This window comes from Miscanthus floridulus, chromosome 13, assembly GCF_019320115.1.
Source record: "Miscanthus floridulus cultivar M001 chromosome 13, ASM1932011v1, whole genome shotgun sequence".
NCBI classification, from domain to species: Eukaryota; Viridiplantae; Streptophyta; class Magnoliopsida; order Poales; family Poaceae; genus Miscanthus; species Miscanthus floridulus.
The window spans coordinates 50,856,311-50,871,149 of NC_089592.1; the positions used below are offsets into that span (position 1 = coordinate 50,856,311).

General features: G+C 45.1%; 1 protein-coding gene and 1 long non-coding RNA gene across 3 annotated transcripts; both read right to left on the reverse strand.

Moving 5' to 3' along the window:
• Positions 1-466: 466 nt before the first annotated feature.
• On the reverse strand, positions 467-6,062 carry LOC136501770 (uncharacterized). Of its 2 annotated transcripts, XR_010770367.1 has the most exons (4): positions 5,409-6,062; positions 2,332-2,417; positions 1,027-1,059; positions 467-945 (listed from the first exon to the last, which is right to left on the reverse strand). It is a non-coding gene; the product is annotated as an uncharacterized lncRNA (long non-coding RNA). The 2 variants fall into 2 exon arrangements; XR_010770368.1 differs by lacking the exon at positions 2,332-2,417.
• A 608-nt stretch (positions 6,063-6,670) lies between these two features.
• On the reverse strand, positions 6,671-14,616 carry LOC136499105 (UDP-glucose 4-epimerase 2). Its single transcript, XM_066494800.1, has 9 exons — positions 14,183-14,616; positions 11,600-11,649; positions 11,341-11,476; positions 9,490-9,591; positions 9,179-9,406; positions 8,280-8,361; positions 7,672-7,754; positions 7,440-7,531; positions 6,671-7,355 (listed from the first exon to the last, which is right to left on the reverse strand). The coding sequence occupies exons 1-9, from the start codon at positions 14,396-14,398 to the stop codon at positions 7,073-7,075; spliced, it is 1,272 nt and encodes a 423-aa protein (XP_066350897.1). The 5' UTR covers positions 14,399-14,616; the 3' UTR covers positions 6,671-7,072.
• Positions 14,617-14,839: the final 223 nt, after the last annotated feature.

A 14,839-nucleotide genomic window follows, 5' to 3' on the forward strand; every position in this document is an offset into this window, starting at 1 on the left:
CTAAAGTTAGGTACCGGACTGATGGCACTAGCTTTGAATCTCTCATGCTCTCTTTGTAATACTTTATCATGAAAGAAAGAAGACGGGCAAACCACAGGAATTTAAGCAGACACCAGAATCTTGAGGCTTTCACCCTTTTCCTTTTACTAGGTTCGTGCCCGTGTGTTACTACGGGACAGCTAAACTTTTATACTAAAAACACATGGATCGTACGATAAGATAACAATACTATAAAATTAAATACCGATGTTAAAATGACAATTAATCCAAAAGGCAAAGTTCGTGAAATTAACATACAGCATGTTCGCTTGTTGGTTTCAGCCAGCCCAAACCAGCCTGCCAACAGTGTTTTCCTCTCACAATAAACCAGCACTAGCCAGCCCAAACCAGCCCAGAAACCAACTAGCGAACAGGCCGTATAGTCACGGAGAGCTCGATGTCGCAGGCTCACAAATGCTATGCACAAGCTGCCGTATATGTAAACTTAAATATAATATTCGAGTAAATATAAACAAGTTCTTGAAATGTAAATCTAACAAGGAATATATAGCTAAAAATCACATGGACCGTCGGATCAAGCCAACTAAATATATGAACCGTCCGATTGCAAATCAGTTCGGGTCATGCCCATTAAGCCCCACGCATGGCAGTCGTGAATCGTACAGAACCCGCTTGTCCCTTGGGCATGCTCCGCCGAGCTCTGCCTCCTGCCACGGCGCGCATCTCCTCCTCCAGTCCTCCTACTCGTCCCTTCGCCTACCCCGTCTCCCACACTCCACCGTCACCGCCCGTCACCCATGCCCCAAAACCTAACCATAGTGGCAGCGCGAGGCGACGGCGTCAGGCACGGCGCGAGGAGCAGCGTGGGCAGCAGCGGCGTGCGCATGCCGCGGTGGTGACGGCACTCACACAGGATCTCGTGAGACGGCGGTGCCGACGCCTTCCCTACAAATTATTTAGTATCTGCACTTGTACAATGGACTTAATTCTATAAATAAACAAAGCGCATGAGAAGAGATGAATCACCTTTGCTATGTTTGAGATGGAGTCGATGGCGTACTTGTATCAGCTCCAAACACCGGAGGTGGCAGAAAATTATTTAGTACTACAAGTAAACTAAGCTCATTCTGAATAAACAAAGATATATTTATCACGACAATAGTTGCAGAATGGATCATCATTACAAGTTTAACTAAACCAAAATAAATTATATTGATAACTTGTTGCAATTTATTACTGAACCAAGCGATAATACAGACTACTTATGGTATATAAAGGATTGGAAAACACTGATTCAACACTGGAGAACTCGGTTAGCTCCGCATTAGAACTTGTTGAAGCACAAGCTTGCTGCTTAATTTAATGGTTTGCTCGGCACAGGAATTCTTTGCTTTAACCCTTATCTCTGCTTGCTCTTTGCTTTTATGGTTAGCTCGGCACAAGAATTTGTTGCTTTAGTTGTTAGCTCTGCATCAAGAATTTGTAAATCATTGAACCAAGCATGCACTCTTGAATAACCTTAATTCAAGTCTCTTGTGAAATTTTACTTAAACTTGGATGGCACTTGACCAAATCTATAAAATATAGAGTGTTGAACGAACAACAAAAGATAAGAAGATCGAACAATCTATCATTTTAGTGTATAGAATATAATCAATATAAAATAAGTAACTTAATTTGTAGAGGCATTTTATGAAATATAGGTAAATGCCCGTGAGTTGTAACGGGGAGAGTGTGTCTGTTATCTAAAAGATATACTATGATGATGTTGGTAACATCAATATCAATATTATATAAGTCTTCATGAAATATATTGTACAGTTAAGAATGTAGTCTCTCAATAGTTCTACGAGGTGAACTTGTTGCACTATGTGTACTATTGGTTGGCTAATTCTACTTAGTATTCCATAGTGTCATGATTAGATGACTAAAACCATAATGAAAATTAGATATTAATAAAGTCTACAATTATATAAAAGGAGTTTTTAGAGTTTCGATGACTTCAACTGCTACTGTTCAATTTTTTACTATATATCAGACCACAACGTGATATTGAATTACCATCCGCTGACAAAGATTCCAACTGCTACTGCTCAATTTTCTACTACTATCTCATGGTGAAAAACAGTGTAGATGTCCAACACACGGTGATGCAAGCAAGTATATCATAGATTGATGACCAACATATAGTGGTAGACGGAAATATGCATGCAAGATTGAAAGGAATAACTTCAAGTAACAAAAGTGCAAAATTGAATTTGTCGGAAAGGAGCCGTGGTAGATCTAGGAAGACCTAAAAATGAAGTTACTCTAAGATGCAAGTGAACTTACTAGGTTTGCGAATTCGTGAATGACTACAAGACCCAAATTGTTTGCTGCTTCACTATCTGTCAAGTTTGTCTTGACGAATTCAAATCCTGAAACAAAGGATGCACCACTAAAAAACCACTCAATAGTATGGTGATGATGATGTACAGTACATCTACACTGAAACCCATACTGATAGAGCACCCGACACAAACTAAGCATTCCAATGCAGCAAGCAACTGGATTTGGTTGCATCACGACTTCACGAGTCACAACCGTCGGGGGCGCCGCTGCGAGTACACCACCGCTAACTAGAAGCACGGCGCCCTGTACCTATTGGTGGTCAGGAGCACCTCCACGACCTCGATGCGCCCGCGAGGCTGTATGCCCACACCCACGCCATGGCATAGTACACGGTGTTGGGCCTCATCGTGGAACACAACCAGGTGGATGTGGCCACGAGCACGGCGGCGTCGCTGATGTCTTCCACGGCCTCCCACATCTCCCCGTAATCGTCGAGCATGCGCACCATGAACCCTTCTCCTCCTGAGGCCGCCGCAGATGAAGGACCATGTCGCCTCGTACTGGTGCCACCTCGCTGGGTCCGTCGTCTCCCCGGCCACTGCTACTTCCCTAGAAGTAAGGTTACAGGAACAGGAGCCCCATGATGGCTACGCCACCGTCCAGTCGCCGCCCGCCCTTCTCCGTGCCCCCCGCGCGCATGGCCATTTGTGCGCGATGTTGGCGCCGGCACTGTCCCCGGCGACGAAGAGCCAGGATAGGTTGGCCTGGTCCCGCAGCCACGGCTCCAGCCCGGACGTGGCGTTCTGGGCCACCCAGTTGAGCGCTTACCATGAGTTGTCGTACGCCGTCGGCATCCGATGCTCCGGCGCCAGGCGGTACTCCACGGACACTGCCACCACGTGCGCCTTTGCCGCCACCCCCATTCAGGTACGCGTGGTACAGTGGCGTGAACGCCGACTCAATCACGAACGCGCCGTCATGGTAGAACACCATCACCGGGTGCCTGCCCGATGAGCGAGGATGAAGGAGGCCGCGCTGAAAGCATCTAGGCCCCTTGCTGGGTTTCGGTGATTAATGACAATACAAGATTACTATGACTAACGTATGTTTTACAGAGGTAATTAAGTTAGGTCATGGTAATTGAGATCAATTGGGCAATCAAAGTGGTCATGCCCCTACGATGAAAATCGTTTCGGTTTTTAAAGGATGGACGACAAAGTTAAGGATGACTAGTTCTAAGTGTCGATTAGAGTTAGAGTGACACTTAGAGTAGTTTAGGACCTTGTTTTCCCTTTGGCCATACTATTAAGAGGGTATGGACGGGTAGCTTGACCTAGATGAGTCTAGTGAGTTAGGTGTGGTGCATACTTGTTAAAACTAGCACTAGGTAGCTCCACAACAGCCCTATGATCCTATGGAGCAAACTTTATTCACATATGTTCGAGAGTTGGAAGTGAATGGAGGGTCAAATACCGACCGGACGCTGGCTTCGGTGCGACCGAACGCTGGCCGCAGGGTCCGGTCAGTTCATTTGACCAAGGTGATTGCGTTCGGTGCGACCGGACGCTGAGTGGTCAAGTGACCGGACGCTGAGGACCAGTGTCCGGTCGACTCCAGTAAGGTTCCAGAAGAGTGAATCTACGACCGGACGCGTCCGGTCAATACTGACCGGACCCTGAGGATCCAGCGTCCGGTTGAGTATAGTAAGGTTCCAGTGAGGGTTTAATACGGCCGGACGCGTTCGGTCAGTGGTGATCAGACCCTGCCAGTGTCCGATCAACATTTAAACACTGGTGTGTGGGTTGAACTGATCAGAGCGTCCGGTCAACATGACCGGAACGTCCGGTCACCCCGCAGAGGCACATAACGGTTCGTTTTTCAGGCTGCCTTATAAATAGAAGCTCCACTCGCGTGTGGAGTTACTTTTGCTCATTCCAACAGCTAAGAAACACGTTTGTGAATGCCAAGAAGGGCAAGGTCCTAGTGAGGTAATTGAGATTCGTGAATCCAAGAGAGTAGCCTCATTAGTGGATCAAGAGTATCAAAGTGTGCATCCACCGTTCTCATTAGGCTTCGAGTGGTCAAGTGAGAGTTCATGCTTGTTACTCTTGGTGATCGCCATCACCTAGACGGCTTGGTGGTGATTTGGAGCTTGGTAATCACCCGGCGGAGCTTGTGGGTGACCCAACTCAAGTTGTGAGCAGTTTTGGGTGATTCACCGCGACGGAGTGTCAAAGAATCAACCCGTAGAGAGCACTTGATCCTTGAGCGGATCAAGGGGGAGCTACACCCTTGCACGGGTGCTCCAACGAGGACTAGTGGGGAGTGGCGACTCTCCGATACCTCGGCAAAACATCGCCGCGTTCCTCTCTCTCCCTATTTACTTTGAGCTTTTACTTTAAGCATTGACTTTAAGCAATTCAATACTTGTTTTTACATTCATAGAATTGCTATGCTAGAGTAAGTTTGGAACATAGGTTGCAAGTCCTTTGTGCGTTAGATTGATAGAAACACTTTTTTAGGCACAAGGGGTTAATTAGGCTAACCGTAGAATTTAATTATTGTAAAAAAAATTAGAATTAGTCCAATTCACTCCCCCTCTTGGGCATCTTAATCCTTTCACGCGCGATGGTGATGACTGTCGCCCGAGATGGATGAGTCACAAGATGAGGGAGGCTACAAGATTTCCTTCCCGAGATGGAGAGGTGCAATGTTTCCTTCGTGAGATGGCGAGGCCGCGAGGTTTCCTTCCCGAGATGGCGAGGCATTTGCGCGAGGTTTCCTTGCGTGAGGCGTACCTGACTATCTGAGCCGCGGTATTGCAAGGGAGGGAAGGCCGACCAAAAAAAATGTCGCACTAAAAAATTGTCTTACTTTTGTTCTTTTTAGTTGTATATTAGAAAAAGCTAATAGGAATTTTGCATTAGGAACCCTGAACTATTTTGGAATCAATCCAGTCCTTTTCTATTTTTCTTTCTCTCTAGAACTTTTTTCAACTGGAACCCTCCCTTGCTATCTATTGTTGTCAGCAGGTCCTTCTAATTTTTTCTCGGATCACGTTATGGCATTGCACTTACATTGATTGTGGGCGCGGGCGGCGCTGATTATCACCGGCGTCCAAAGGAGTCTTCGATCGTCATCCGATCTGAGATACTCGGAGCTTGTTGGACGCGTACGTAAACGTAGTGGAGTAAACGTCCTCTCCGTGGAACTGCCCCCCGTGATGTTCTTATCAGGACCAAATCATGGGGGCCGCCCGCTGTGGCTGCTGCAGGCCGCCGCCGATAAAATTCAAAGGGACAGTTAGAGGAAAACACCTGGACGAAGCTGTTGATCTGTGTGCGGCGATCTTGAACAGATCAGCGGGGTTGAAGGGCTCGTTCGAGTCGTCGCGTCCCAGCGGGGCAGCGGGCACCCTCGGCTCAGCGAAGTTGTCGTCGCGGGTTCTGCGATCAGATCGGCGCCGTCGCCGTGTGCGACGCGCAACGTCGAGGACGAGTGGCGGGCTGCAGGTGAGGGCCGCGCGCAAGGGGGCCGGGGCAAGTGGCGAGGGCTGCGCACGAGGTTGAGGTGATCGTGTCATGTATTAATCCTCGCGTGATTGGTACTGAGGGCGCTGGTGGTGGGATTGATTGCGTTGATGAGGGTAGTCTTTTTTTTATCGGGTAGTTTCCTTTTTGATTGCATGTACGGGCAGCACGAGCGCGTGCCGGCGGAGGCCTGGGAGCGAGCGACGCGAAGTGTCGCCGTATGGACGGTGGTTACCGAGTGGGCGTGAGATTTTTGTTGCCTTTTATCGTAGCGGGTTCCGGATTGCGCGTGATGGTCGTGAATTGGAAGGAGTCTGATCGGAGGAAGCTTGATTGGAGGTGCAGGAGATCACGGAGGTTGCCGCACGGGTGGACCGAATAAAGCGAGCGGCTTTGATGTCGCACCTGGAGATGCATGGGAGCGAGCGGCTTTGGTATCGCAACTATGGACGAAATAGTTATGAATGTTTTAGTTGTAGAGAAGAGATAGAGAAGAGAGATTCCATCTCTGCACAACACGCGACACAAACTGCACACATCACACCGTCACAGAATGCAATGTTAGCATGCAAGGCACGATGGTTTCCAACGTAATAATCCTTCCATCCACACAAGATTCAGAGCAAGACCAACGCAGTCGTCCAGCACGGCATATAGGGCATATAGAAAAGGAAAAGGATGCATTGGTTCGGACTACGTTCTGGTACACAGAGGGGAGGCGTACATTTTTATCTGCTCATAGTTTGCAGAGACATCATATTTACATTCACATGAAACAACAGTCGGATCTGGGAGTAATTGCAGCTAAATTCATCAAGCTATTGCGGCGAGGCTACTTCTCCCTTCATACATAGTATAGTACAGGTACAAATAAATAATGGTACACAGGTGCAATTTTTCCCCGTTAAACAGTAATCAGCCAAACTTAATGAAGCGTAATGCAGTTCAATTAGCAGGGAAAGAATAGAATCAGCTGATACACTATGACCACATTCCTACACCATAATCGCAACAAGGAAAAAATAAACACCAACGCAGAAGATAGGCTTTACCCACAGCAAACAGGAATTCCGCTGCCAACGACTCTATACTGAATGACCTGTCAACCCAATGATCCACATCAATCTCGGATAGTGGGTTCACGATAGACCTTACAGGGAGCTCACATCGCGACCGAATGTACAGGGAGCTCACAGGTCAAACAGCTCTGCTCAGCGCAGGTGGCCATTACCATTCTGCTTGAAGTCTGATGATCCATAAACATAGTGCCCATTCTGCTTGGGTGAGTCGGCGGACCCATAGGCATAGTGGCCATTCCGCTTGGGTGAGTCAGTTGAACCGTTTGTGCGGTGGCCATTCTGCTTGGAGGAGTCAGCGGATCCATTTGTTTGGTGACCATTCTGCTTGGTAGAGTCCGGCGATCCATAGCCATAAGGGTTCTTGCTGGCCCAGTTCCATTGGTCGCGACACATCTCTTCAATACCGTATTTTGCTCTAGAGGAAGACAACGTTGATCATATAAAATACAATAAAGCCATTTTGTCATGATAATATATTATATCTTGTTATATGACTTACTTCCAGTTAAGCTCCCTCTCTGCTTTAGTAGTCTCTGAAAACAGAATCTCTGCATCACCAGGGCGTCTCTCACCAAAAATCAGAGGGATTTTCTACAGGGTAGCAAAAATATGTCCTTATAAATCACAACATGGGAGCATAAACGAAAGCTTATCAAGGCAGTAAACCTAAGTAGGCTGCATTGCAAAATGCTAATAATCATGCAAGGTCTAAATTTGTTTATCTTGTATACCTTCCCAGAAGCCTTCTCGAATGCTTGAACAATCTCCAGCACAGATGTACCTCTTCCGGTTCCAAGGTTGTATGCTTCACACCCTGCAAATAGTAAATTTTAAAACAAGATTCAAAAGCATAAACATAACTGAATTAAGCACCTCGCAAATGAGAGAATAGAAAATATGGACAGATGCCCATGTATCCCAAAAGTTCGATTTTACTGAAAAAAATGCAAATTGCATAAAATGAGCATATCTGTTATGCATGCTGTAAAAAGTATATGTATCCAAACAGTATGTATTTCTGTGCCTTGTACAAACCTACATTTTGTGTTAAACAAACCTAGGGAAACAAAATAAAATTTCTGGATCTAACGAAAATACAACACAAAGAAGTGTTACCACATTCAAATAAGTAGAAATAGGAAGCTGAGCTAGCTCAGCTGGTCGAGGGTGTTGATGTGTGCCCAAATCACCTAGGTTCAAGTCCTCGTTGAGGCGAATTTGGGAATCTATTTTCTTCTTAATAAATGCCACCTAGTTCGTCCTAGGTTGGTCTAGGTTTTTTAAGTATACATGAAATGATGGAAAGAAATTCAACAATCATTTGATGTCAAGTGTTAACCTATGCTAGAGTTCTCAAAAAGCTTCTGCAATGCAGCAATATGTCCATCAGCAAGGTCAACAACATGGATGTAATCTCGGACCTGTAAAAACAACAATAGTCTGATTAAAGATACGACGATAGTTTGATTAAAGATGGGATGATTCCACGACGCATGTGTACCACAGATGTCACAATGATATGCCTAAATATCTGATTCCAAAATCATTAACTCTAAGCAATGTAAAAATAAATTGACTGAAGTAAGAAGCACTGGGTATCATATGTTCTATTGTAAGAATATCTTCCAAATTTTCAGTCAGATGATTTGAAATGAGAAGATTTTGTAGGTTATATATTGTTCTAGAATTCAAGTTAAGCTTGTGGCCTACATAGAAAAAGAAGGAAATGTCAAAGCAATCAATTAATCTTCTTCTTATAAGGGAAAATACAGTACCAGAATTCCCCTACTGTGGTATATTATAGTTATAAAAAAAAAGTCAGATAGCAATGATACAAAGTGCAGAGGAAAAACTATAGAGACAGATAAACAGCAGGGTGCCAAAGAAGAGAAAGAAAAAGGTGAAAACTATGCAACATAGTCAATCTATGAAAAAAAGAAAGTAAATTATAGGAAGTCTTCATCTGTGTAGTTGAAGATCAACTTCAACGAGGTGGGTCAATGCACTAGGCAGCAAGTTGTATAAACACAGACCTAGTCAAGTTTATTAAGGCAGGAATGACTTTGCTCAGTTCTTAGAACTCTTGTTAGTACTTCTATACCTACCACAGATTGCTAGGTTCTAACAGAAAATTGACTACAGTTTTATTCGGAATATCCACCTTCAAATGCGTCAGATTAATCAATTTGAATGGTATAAAAAAAACATAATTGAGCATATCATATGCAACAGAATTACCCCAGTCCCATCTCTTGTCGCATAGTCATTTCCTAAAACTGTCAGAGCTGGCCTCCTACCAACCGCAACTTGCTGAACATAGGGCATAAGATTGTTGGGAATTCCTCGTGGGTCCTCACCAAGATATCCACTGGGATGAGCACCAACTGGATTGAAGTACCTAAGTAAAATGATCTTCCATTCAGGATCTGAACGGTAGATATCACGGCAAATATCCTCAACAACGAGCTGCAACCATTTGAAAATTTTTGGTCAACTTAGAGAGCTAACAAACTTCAGCAGGTTTCCACATGGAAAAGGAGGCAGCAGACCTTTGTTTTGCCATATGGATTGTTTGGAGTCAGAGGAAAATCTTCTGTGCAAGGTGAGTTTTTGGGTGACCCATAAACTGCAGCTGATGATGAGAACACCAACTAAAATATTTTAAAACAAAAGCAGATATAACATGTCAGTGCCAGTCTGTGGTATGACAAATCGATTTGCCAATCCAAAGCATTACTAATCAAACGTATCTTAAAGCAAAAATGCAAATAATTGTACAGTTAATACAATTAATCAATAGTATTAAAAGGGGAAGCAGATATTCCCTAGGCATATACAACAATATTGACACCATTGAATATGATCAATCAAAGAAAAAACTGTGCCCAGGGGTTCCCGCGTCCTGGACATCTTAATTCTTAACCGTCCAACTAGTATCGAAGCAGACAGAAGGAAACTGATAAAACGGAGAAGTCTTCTTCACCACCCACACCACTGCCAGTTTTCCTTGCAACCAAAACCCAAGCGCCAGCCATAGCTCCGCTCCCCCGTGTCCTCGACTGCCCCTCCCTGTCCACCGCCCTCCAACATGGCCAGCGCTAACCACTCCGACCACGACATTTCCACCTCCATCCTGGCCAAACTGACATCCGTCACCACCACTGCGGTGAGTGCCCCTGCCACCTCGCCGTCCCGCCCACCATCCGCCACCACCGCCGGGTCCATGACCTCCCCAACCATCCCTCTACAACCAGAGGCCACCAAAATCCCCAAACCCCGAACTGCCATACAACACCACCGCTGTGGTCAGTGCCCCTGCCACCTCACCAGCCCACACCATCCACCACCGCCGGGTGCACAACCTCCCAAACCATACCTCTACAACCAGTGGCCACCAAAATCACGGGGACGTGGAGGTGGCTGTCCGGGATGGACGAGGATGCGGTCACGGTCATGTGTCAAGACTCAAGAGGGAGGCAGAGCAAAAGGTGAGGCGAGGAGGAAGGACGGCGTTAGATGGTGCAAGTAGGGTGACTATTAATTGACTACATTCCACATCCAGTGATCAATTCACCAAGTAGATTAATAACAACAAACAAGCAAACTTTAGCAGCTAGAAATGCCAAGAGATTTTATTGCACAACGGGAAGTAACCAGAAGAGTGAAATGCACCGCGGGTTCCACATACTCATCTAGGTCCATGAACTCTCAAATTGTTCATATGGGTCCTTCAACTTTTCAAGTGGTTCATTCAAAGTTCACTCTGGGTCCAATCTTGGACATGAATTTACACTTTGAATGAACCACTAGAAAAGTTGGAAGACCTATATGATCACTTTGAGAGTTCATGGACCCAGATGGTAATATGGGAAAAGTTTAGTGACCCATTGTGCATTTCATTCTAACCAGAACCATCCTGTCTATGTTCACCTTGAATAAAAGAAAAATAAGTCTTATGCCCAATGAGTCCAAAGAAATGCCCACACTGCCATCTGTCCACCATGCATTCAGAGTAACTACAGTTAACCAGAACACAGATGACATTGACACCTCAGTAATAACATGAGCTACTAAGATGCATTAGCAACTGAAAGCTTCCACACAATGGAAATATGCAATACCTAGAGGCCTAGTAATACCTAACGTGAAGATCACTAACCATTAAAACAACGATAGCCCAACCATAGATGTGAAGATCACTTATATAAGCTCAAGTAGTTAATTCTTCAATACACAGACAGAATTAAAACACAAGTCAACAAAATAACATAATAAGCAATCCTATAGTTAAATCAAAGTAATAACCTAGCATACAACTGCAGACAAATTCAGAAAAAAGATATAGTAGCAACTTGAAGTGCTGACTCCAGTGGAAGTATAGTGGGAAAAAAGATAGATACCTTCTTGCAACCATGAGCAGACATAACTTCTAGAAGATTTATCGTGCCAATGACGTTGTTGTCATAATAAAGTAATGGCTTCTGTACACTTTCGCCTACAGCTTTTAATCCAGCGAAGTGGACGACAGCATCAAATCTGAAGGGCAAATTGTCTAACAATAAAGAAGATGCTAGATGCAAATTTGCAAAAACGAAAAGGAATTCATAATGATGTGAAAATTGAACAGAGCCAGTACAGCAGAATAGCCAGTGATTCTACCTTGTAGAAGCAAAAACCATTTCCAGTGCTCCCTTGTCACGGAGATCAATCTGAGAATCAAATAAGGTAGTAATGTTAGAGTTCGAATATTTATGCAGTAAAATGTTAAGACACTATATGCTGTTTTGTAACAAGTGAACAACATCAGAGGAGGGTACGTTCTGCCTGCATGAAAAATCAATCAAAGCAGCCAAATACTTGAGCAGTAACTACACTGCATTAGAGCTGAAACGAAGTGGCAAGTCCATTGGTTAATAGTTAGCAACAGGGGTGCTCATGTGAATTTCTCAAGTAAGCAAGCATACTTTACTTTGGACAGGCATGGACACCCTAGCCTGTAACAAACAAAACATTGAAGTAGGTTGCTAGGAATGCAAATAAAAGCATGTTACTCATCCTCCAAGCAATCCAGGTTACATTTCAAATGAAAATTTTGCAGGGCTGCAAAGTCTATTTTACTAAATCACATAATGCACATAAAATACTCACTTTGCAAACCACTGTAATAGAAACGTATTAAAGACTAGGAACATCAAAATAAAATAGAAAGCTCCAAGCATAAACTGGTGCACAGATGCAGTTTTACAGAGCAACCAATGCACACATCACATCCAATAGTAACTGTGTGAATATGGGGAATGGTACAAGGAAGTTCTAGATATGGAAACTGTTTCCGTACATCAAAAAGGGAGTTCTAGATCTTAAAGTAAAAGCACCTCAAAGTAATAAGGAACAAATCTCTACTAGTGACACTTAATTCGAATCTACACTACTCTTGTTCCTTGTTTACAAATTAGAACCATTGATTTTGCCTTAGTATTCACAAACTTCACATTAGGTTGGTTGCTAAAGCACAGGTTCTTCTATTAGACCAGATCCTCAGCAAGCATGAGATAATTTAATGTATGTTCAACATGAACAAATCCTCCAGATAAATTGAAACATATTTGAATAACTATAACCTCACTTGCGTCCCTGTTTAGGTCTGAATTGTTGTGTTGACAAACACAGCACACAGCCTCCTTTCAAAATTTACTTCTTTAGATTTCTAAAAATAGGGAGGCAAACCCTTGTCCATAACCAGCAGTACACGAATAGCCAAGAAACATAATCACATACTGTCACTTAATGTAGACATAACTTTTTTCTTCTTAGAAGTGAATTGGTAAAAATGTGTTACACAAACGTTCCCCCAAAATAAGTATTACTGGATATTTTTTTTTGGAACCAATCTTATTGAACCAGAAGGGTGGGCCTGGTGCAAGCGGTAGAGTCTTACCGCCTGTGATCGGAAGGTCCCTGGGTTCGAGTCGCGGTCTCCTCGCATTGCACAGGCAAGGGTAAGGCTTGCCACTGAGGGGGAAGCTCTCTGCACTGGGTACGCCAATCTTATTGAACCAATAATATTATATGTGACAACTGGAACTGTAGCTTTTAGGGAAACAGCATAGTTTCATCTTTTAAAAAAAGAGAAACCGGTAGTAACTGTCCTCTAGTTTAAATTAGCCAGCAACTCCCACAGTCCCATCGTGGGTGGATCAACCACAACCCACCCCCAAACTAATGCCAATTGTACAAACCTAACAATGCAGGCAAGGGTCAATTGAATGAGCTGGCCAAATAATTCAAAGCTGCTAACATGCAATGCAGCCAACTGGACATTTGCAGAGCTGAATCATTAGTCTTCAACCACCCTCTGAACTTAACTGCAAACTACGAAAGATGGAGCTAAAACTACTTAAATAGAATGACAAGGTAGATCTGGGCATCCTATGGCTTACAAGGAGCAGAGCACAGACGCTCACATTCGAGTGATTGATTACAGCAAAAATGCCTTTGAATACAAATCTCACCATTATGGTCTGACAAAACCAGGCAAGTTTGAGAACACCACGTTATGAAAATCCTTTCTATCAATAATCATCATTTTTAGTTTCCGTTAAATCCCCATTAACCATCATCAGCAATTGGCAATCTTTAAGACAAGGTAAATTGGAAGCATTGCTTCCTACTTCGAGTAAATAAGTTGGAAACAACCTTATCATATATCCACAAATGCGCAGCATCATTAAAAAAAACTCAGAATGCAGACCCAAATTGTGAAATCTCCTAACAAAACAACCAAAACATAGTTTGGGGGAAACAATACTACAATGCAGCACTAGATGAAAGTCCAATCATAGGTAATCCATGTGAAACAAATTTTATTTAATACTTTAACTACACGAAATGTGACAGTGTCGCAATTGATTCCCCAAAAATAACCACAGCAGTGAGTAGCTATACTTGAAACACCAAAAGCCAAGGGGAATCAGATTGTGACCTACCCACACGACACACACACAAAAAAAAAGGAAAGCAGCACAAGAGACGCCTGCCAAATCAGGACCTCAACATTATTAGAGCTAATCTGGCAGTGAATGAAATAATATAATCCCGAAAAGGGAAAATACGGGGGACCGCATCCACCGCGGCGCAGCCAATTTAGGCCCACGACGACACCGCGGAGATCTAGGGGGGACGGACCGTCACCACGGGGAAGAAGAAGAAAGAAGGCGAGGAGGAGTGGGGCCTCGTCGTGACCTTGTGGAAGGAGAGGTTGCGCGAGTGGTCCCCCGCTAGCGCGGCGACGCGGCGGACGGCGAGCTCGGAGGAGTTGTTGAGGTTGTCGACGACGACGGCGCGGAATCCCGCGAGGAGGAGCTGCAGCACGGCGTGGGTGCCGATGTAGCCCGCCCCGCCCGTGACCAGCACGGTCCTCCCCGCATTCACGCCGGGCAGCGTCTTCTCCACCGCCATGGCAAGCTGCTGCTGCTACCTCTCCCTGCCCGCCGAAGCTACCCACGCACGCCGGCAACGGCCTCGGCCTCCTCGACCAGAGCGCGAGCCGAGGGAGGAGAGGAGGCCCTCGGCGCGCGGATCTGGCCGGACGGAGCCTGGAGGAATGCAGCAGGCGGAAAGGCGTGGAAGCTTTCGGAATGGTGGGGAGTGGAAGCGAAGAAGTTGAATTGAAAGGGAGGGTGGCCAGCGACGCGTGGTTTTATGCGCTGCGCGCGTGAGTTGTGTGCAGCTGGGGCGGCGCCGGTGCGGGGGGCCCGCGCGGCAGCGGGTGCGGCCGGACGACAGGTTGTCGGTCGTGCCGTGCGGTTTGGTGGCCGGGCACCACTAGCGGGTCGCGCTCCGCGTCGCTGGAAATTGGAATACCCTCTGGGGTTCTGTTTGTAGGCTGGAGAGTGCTGG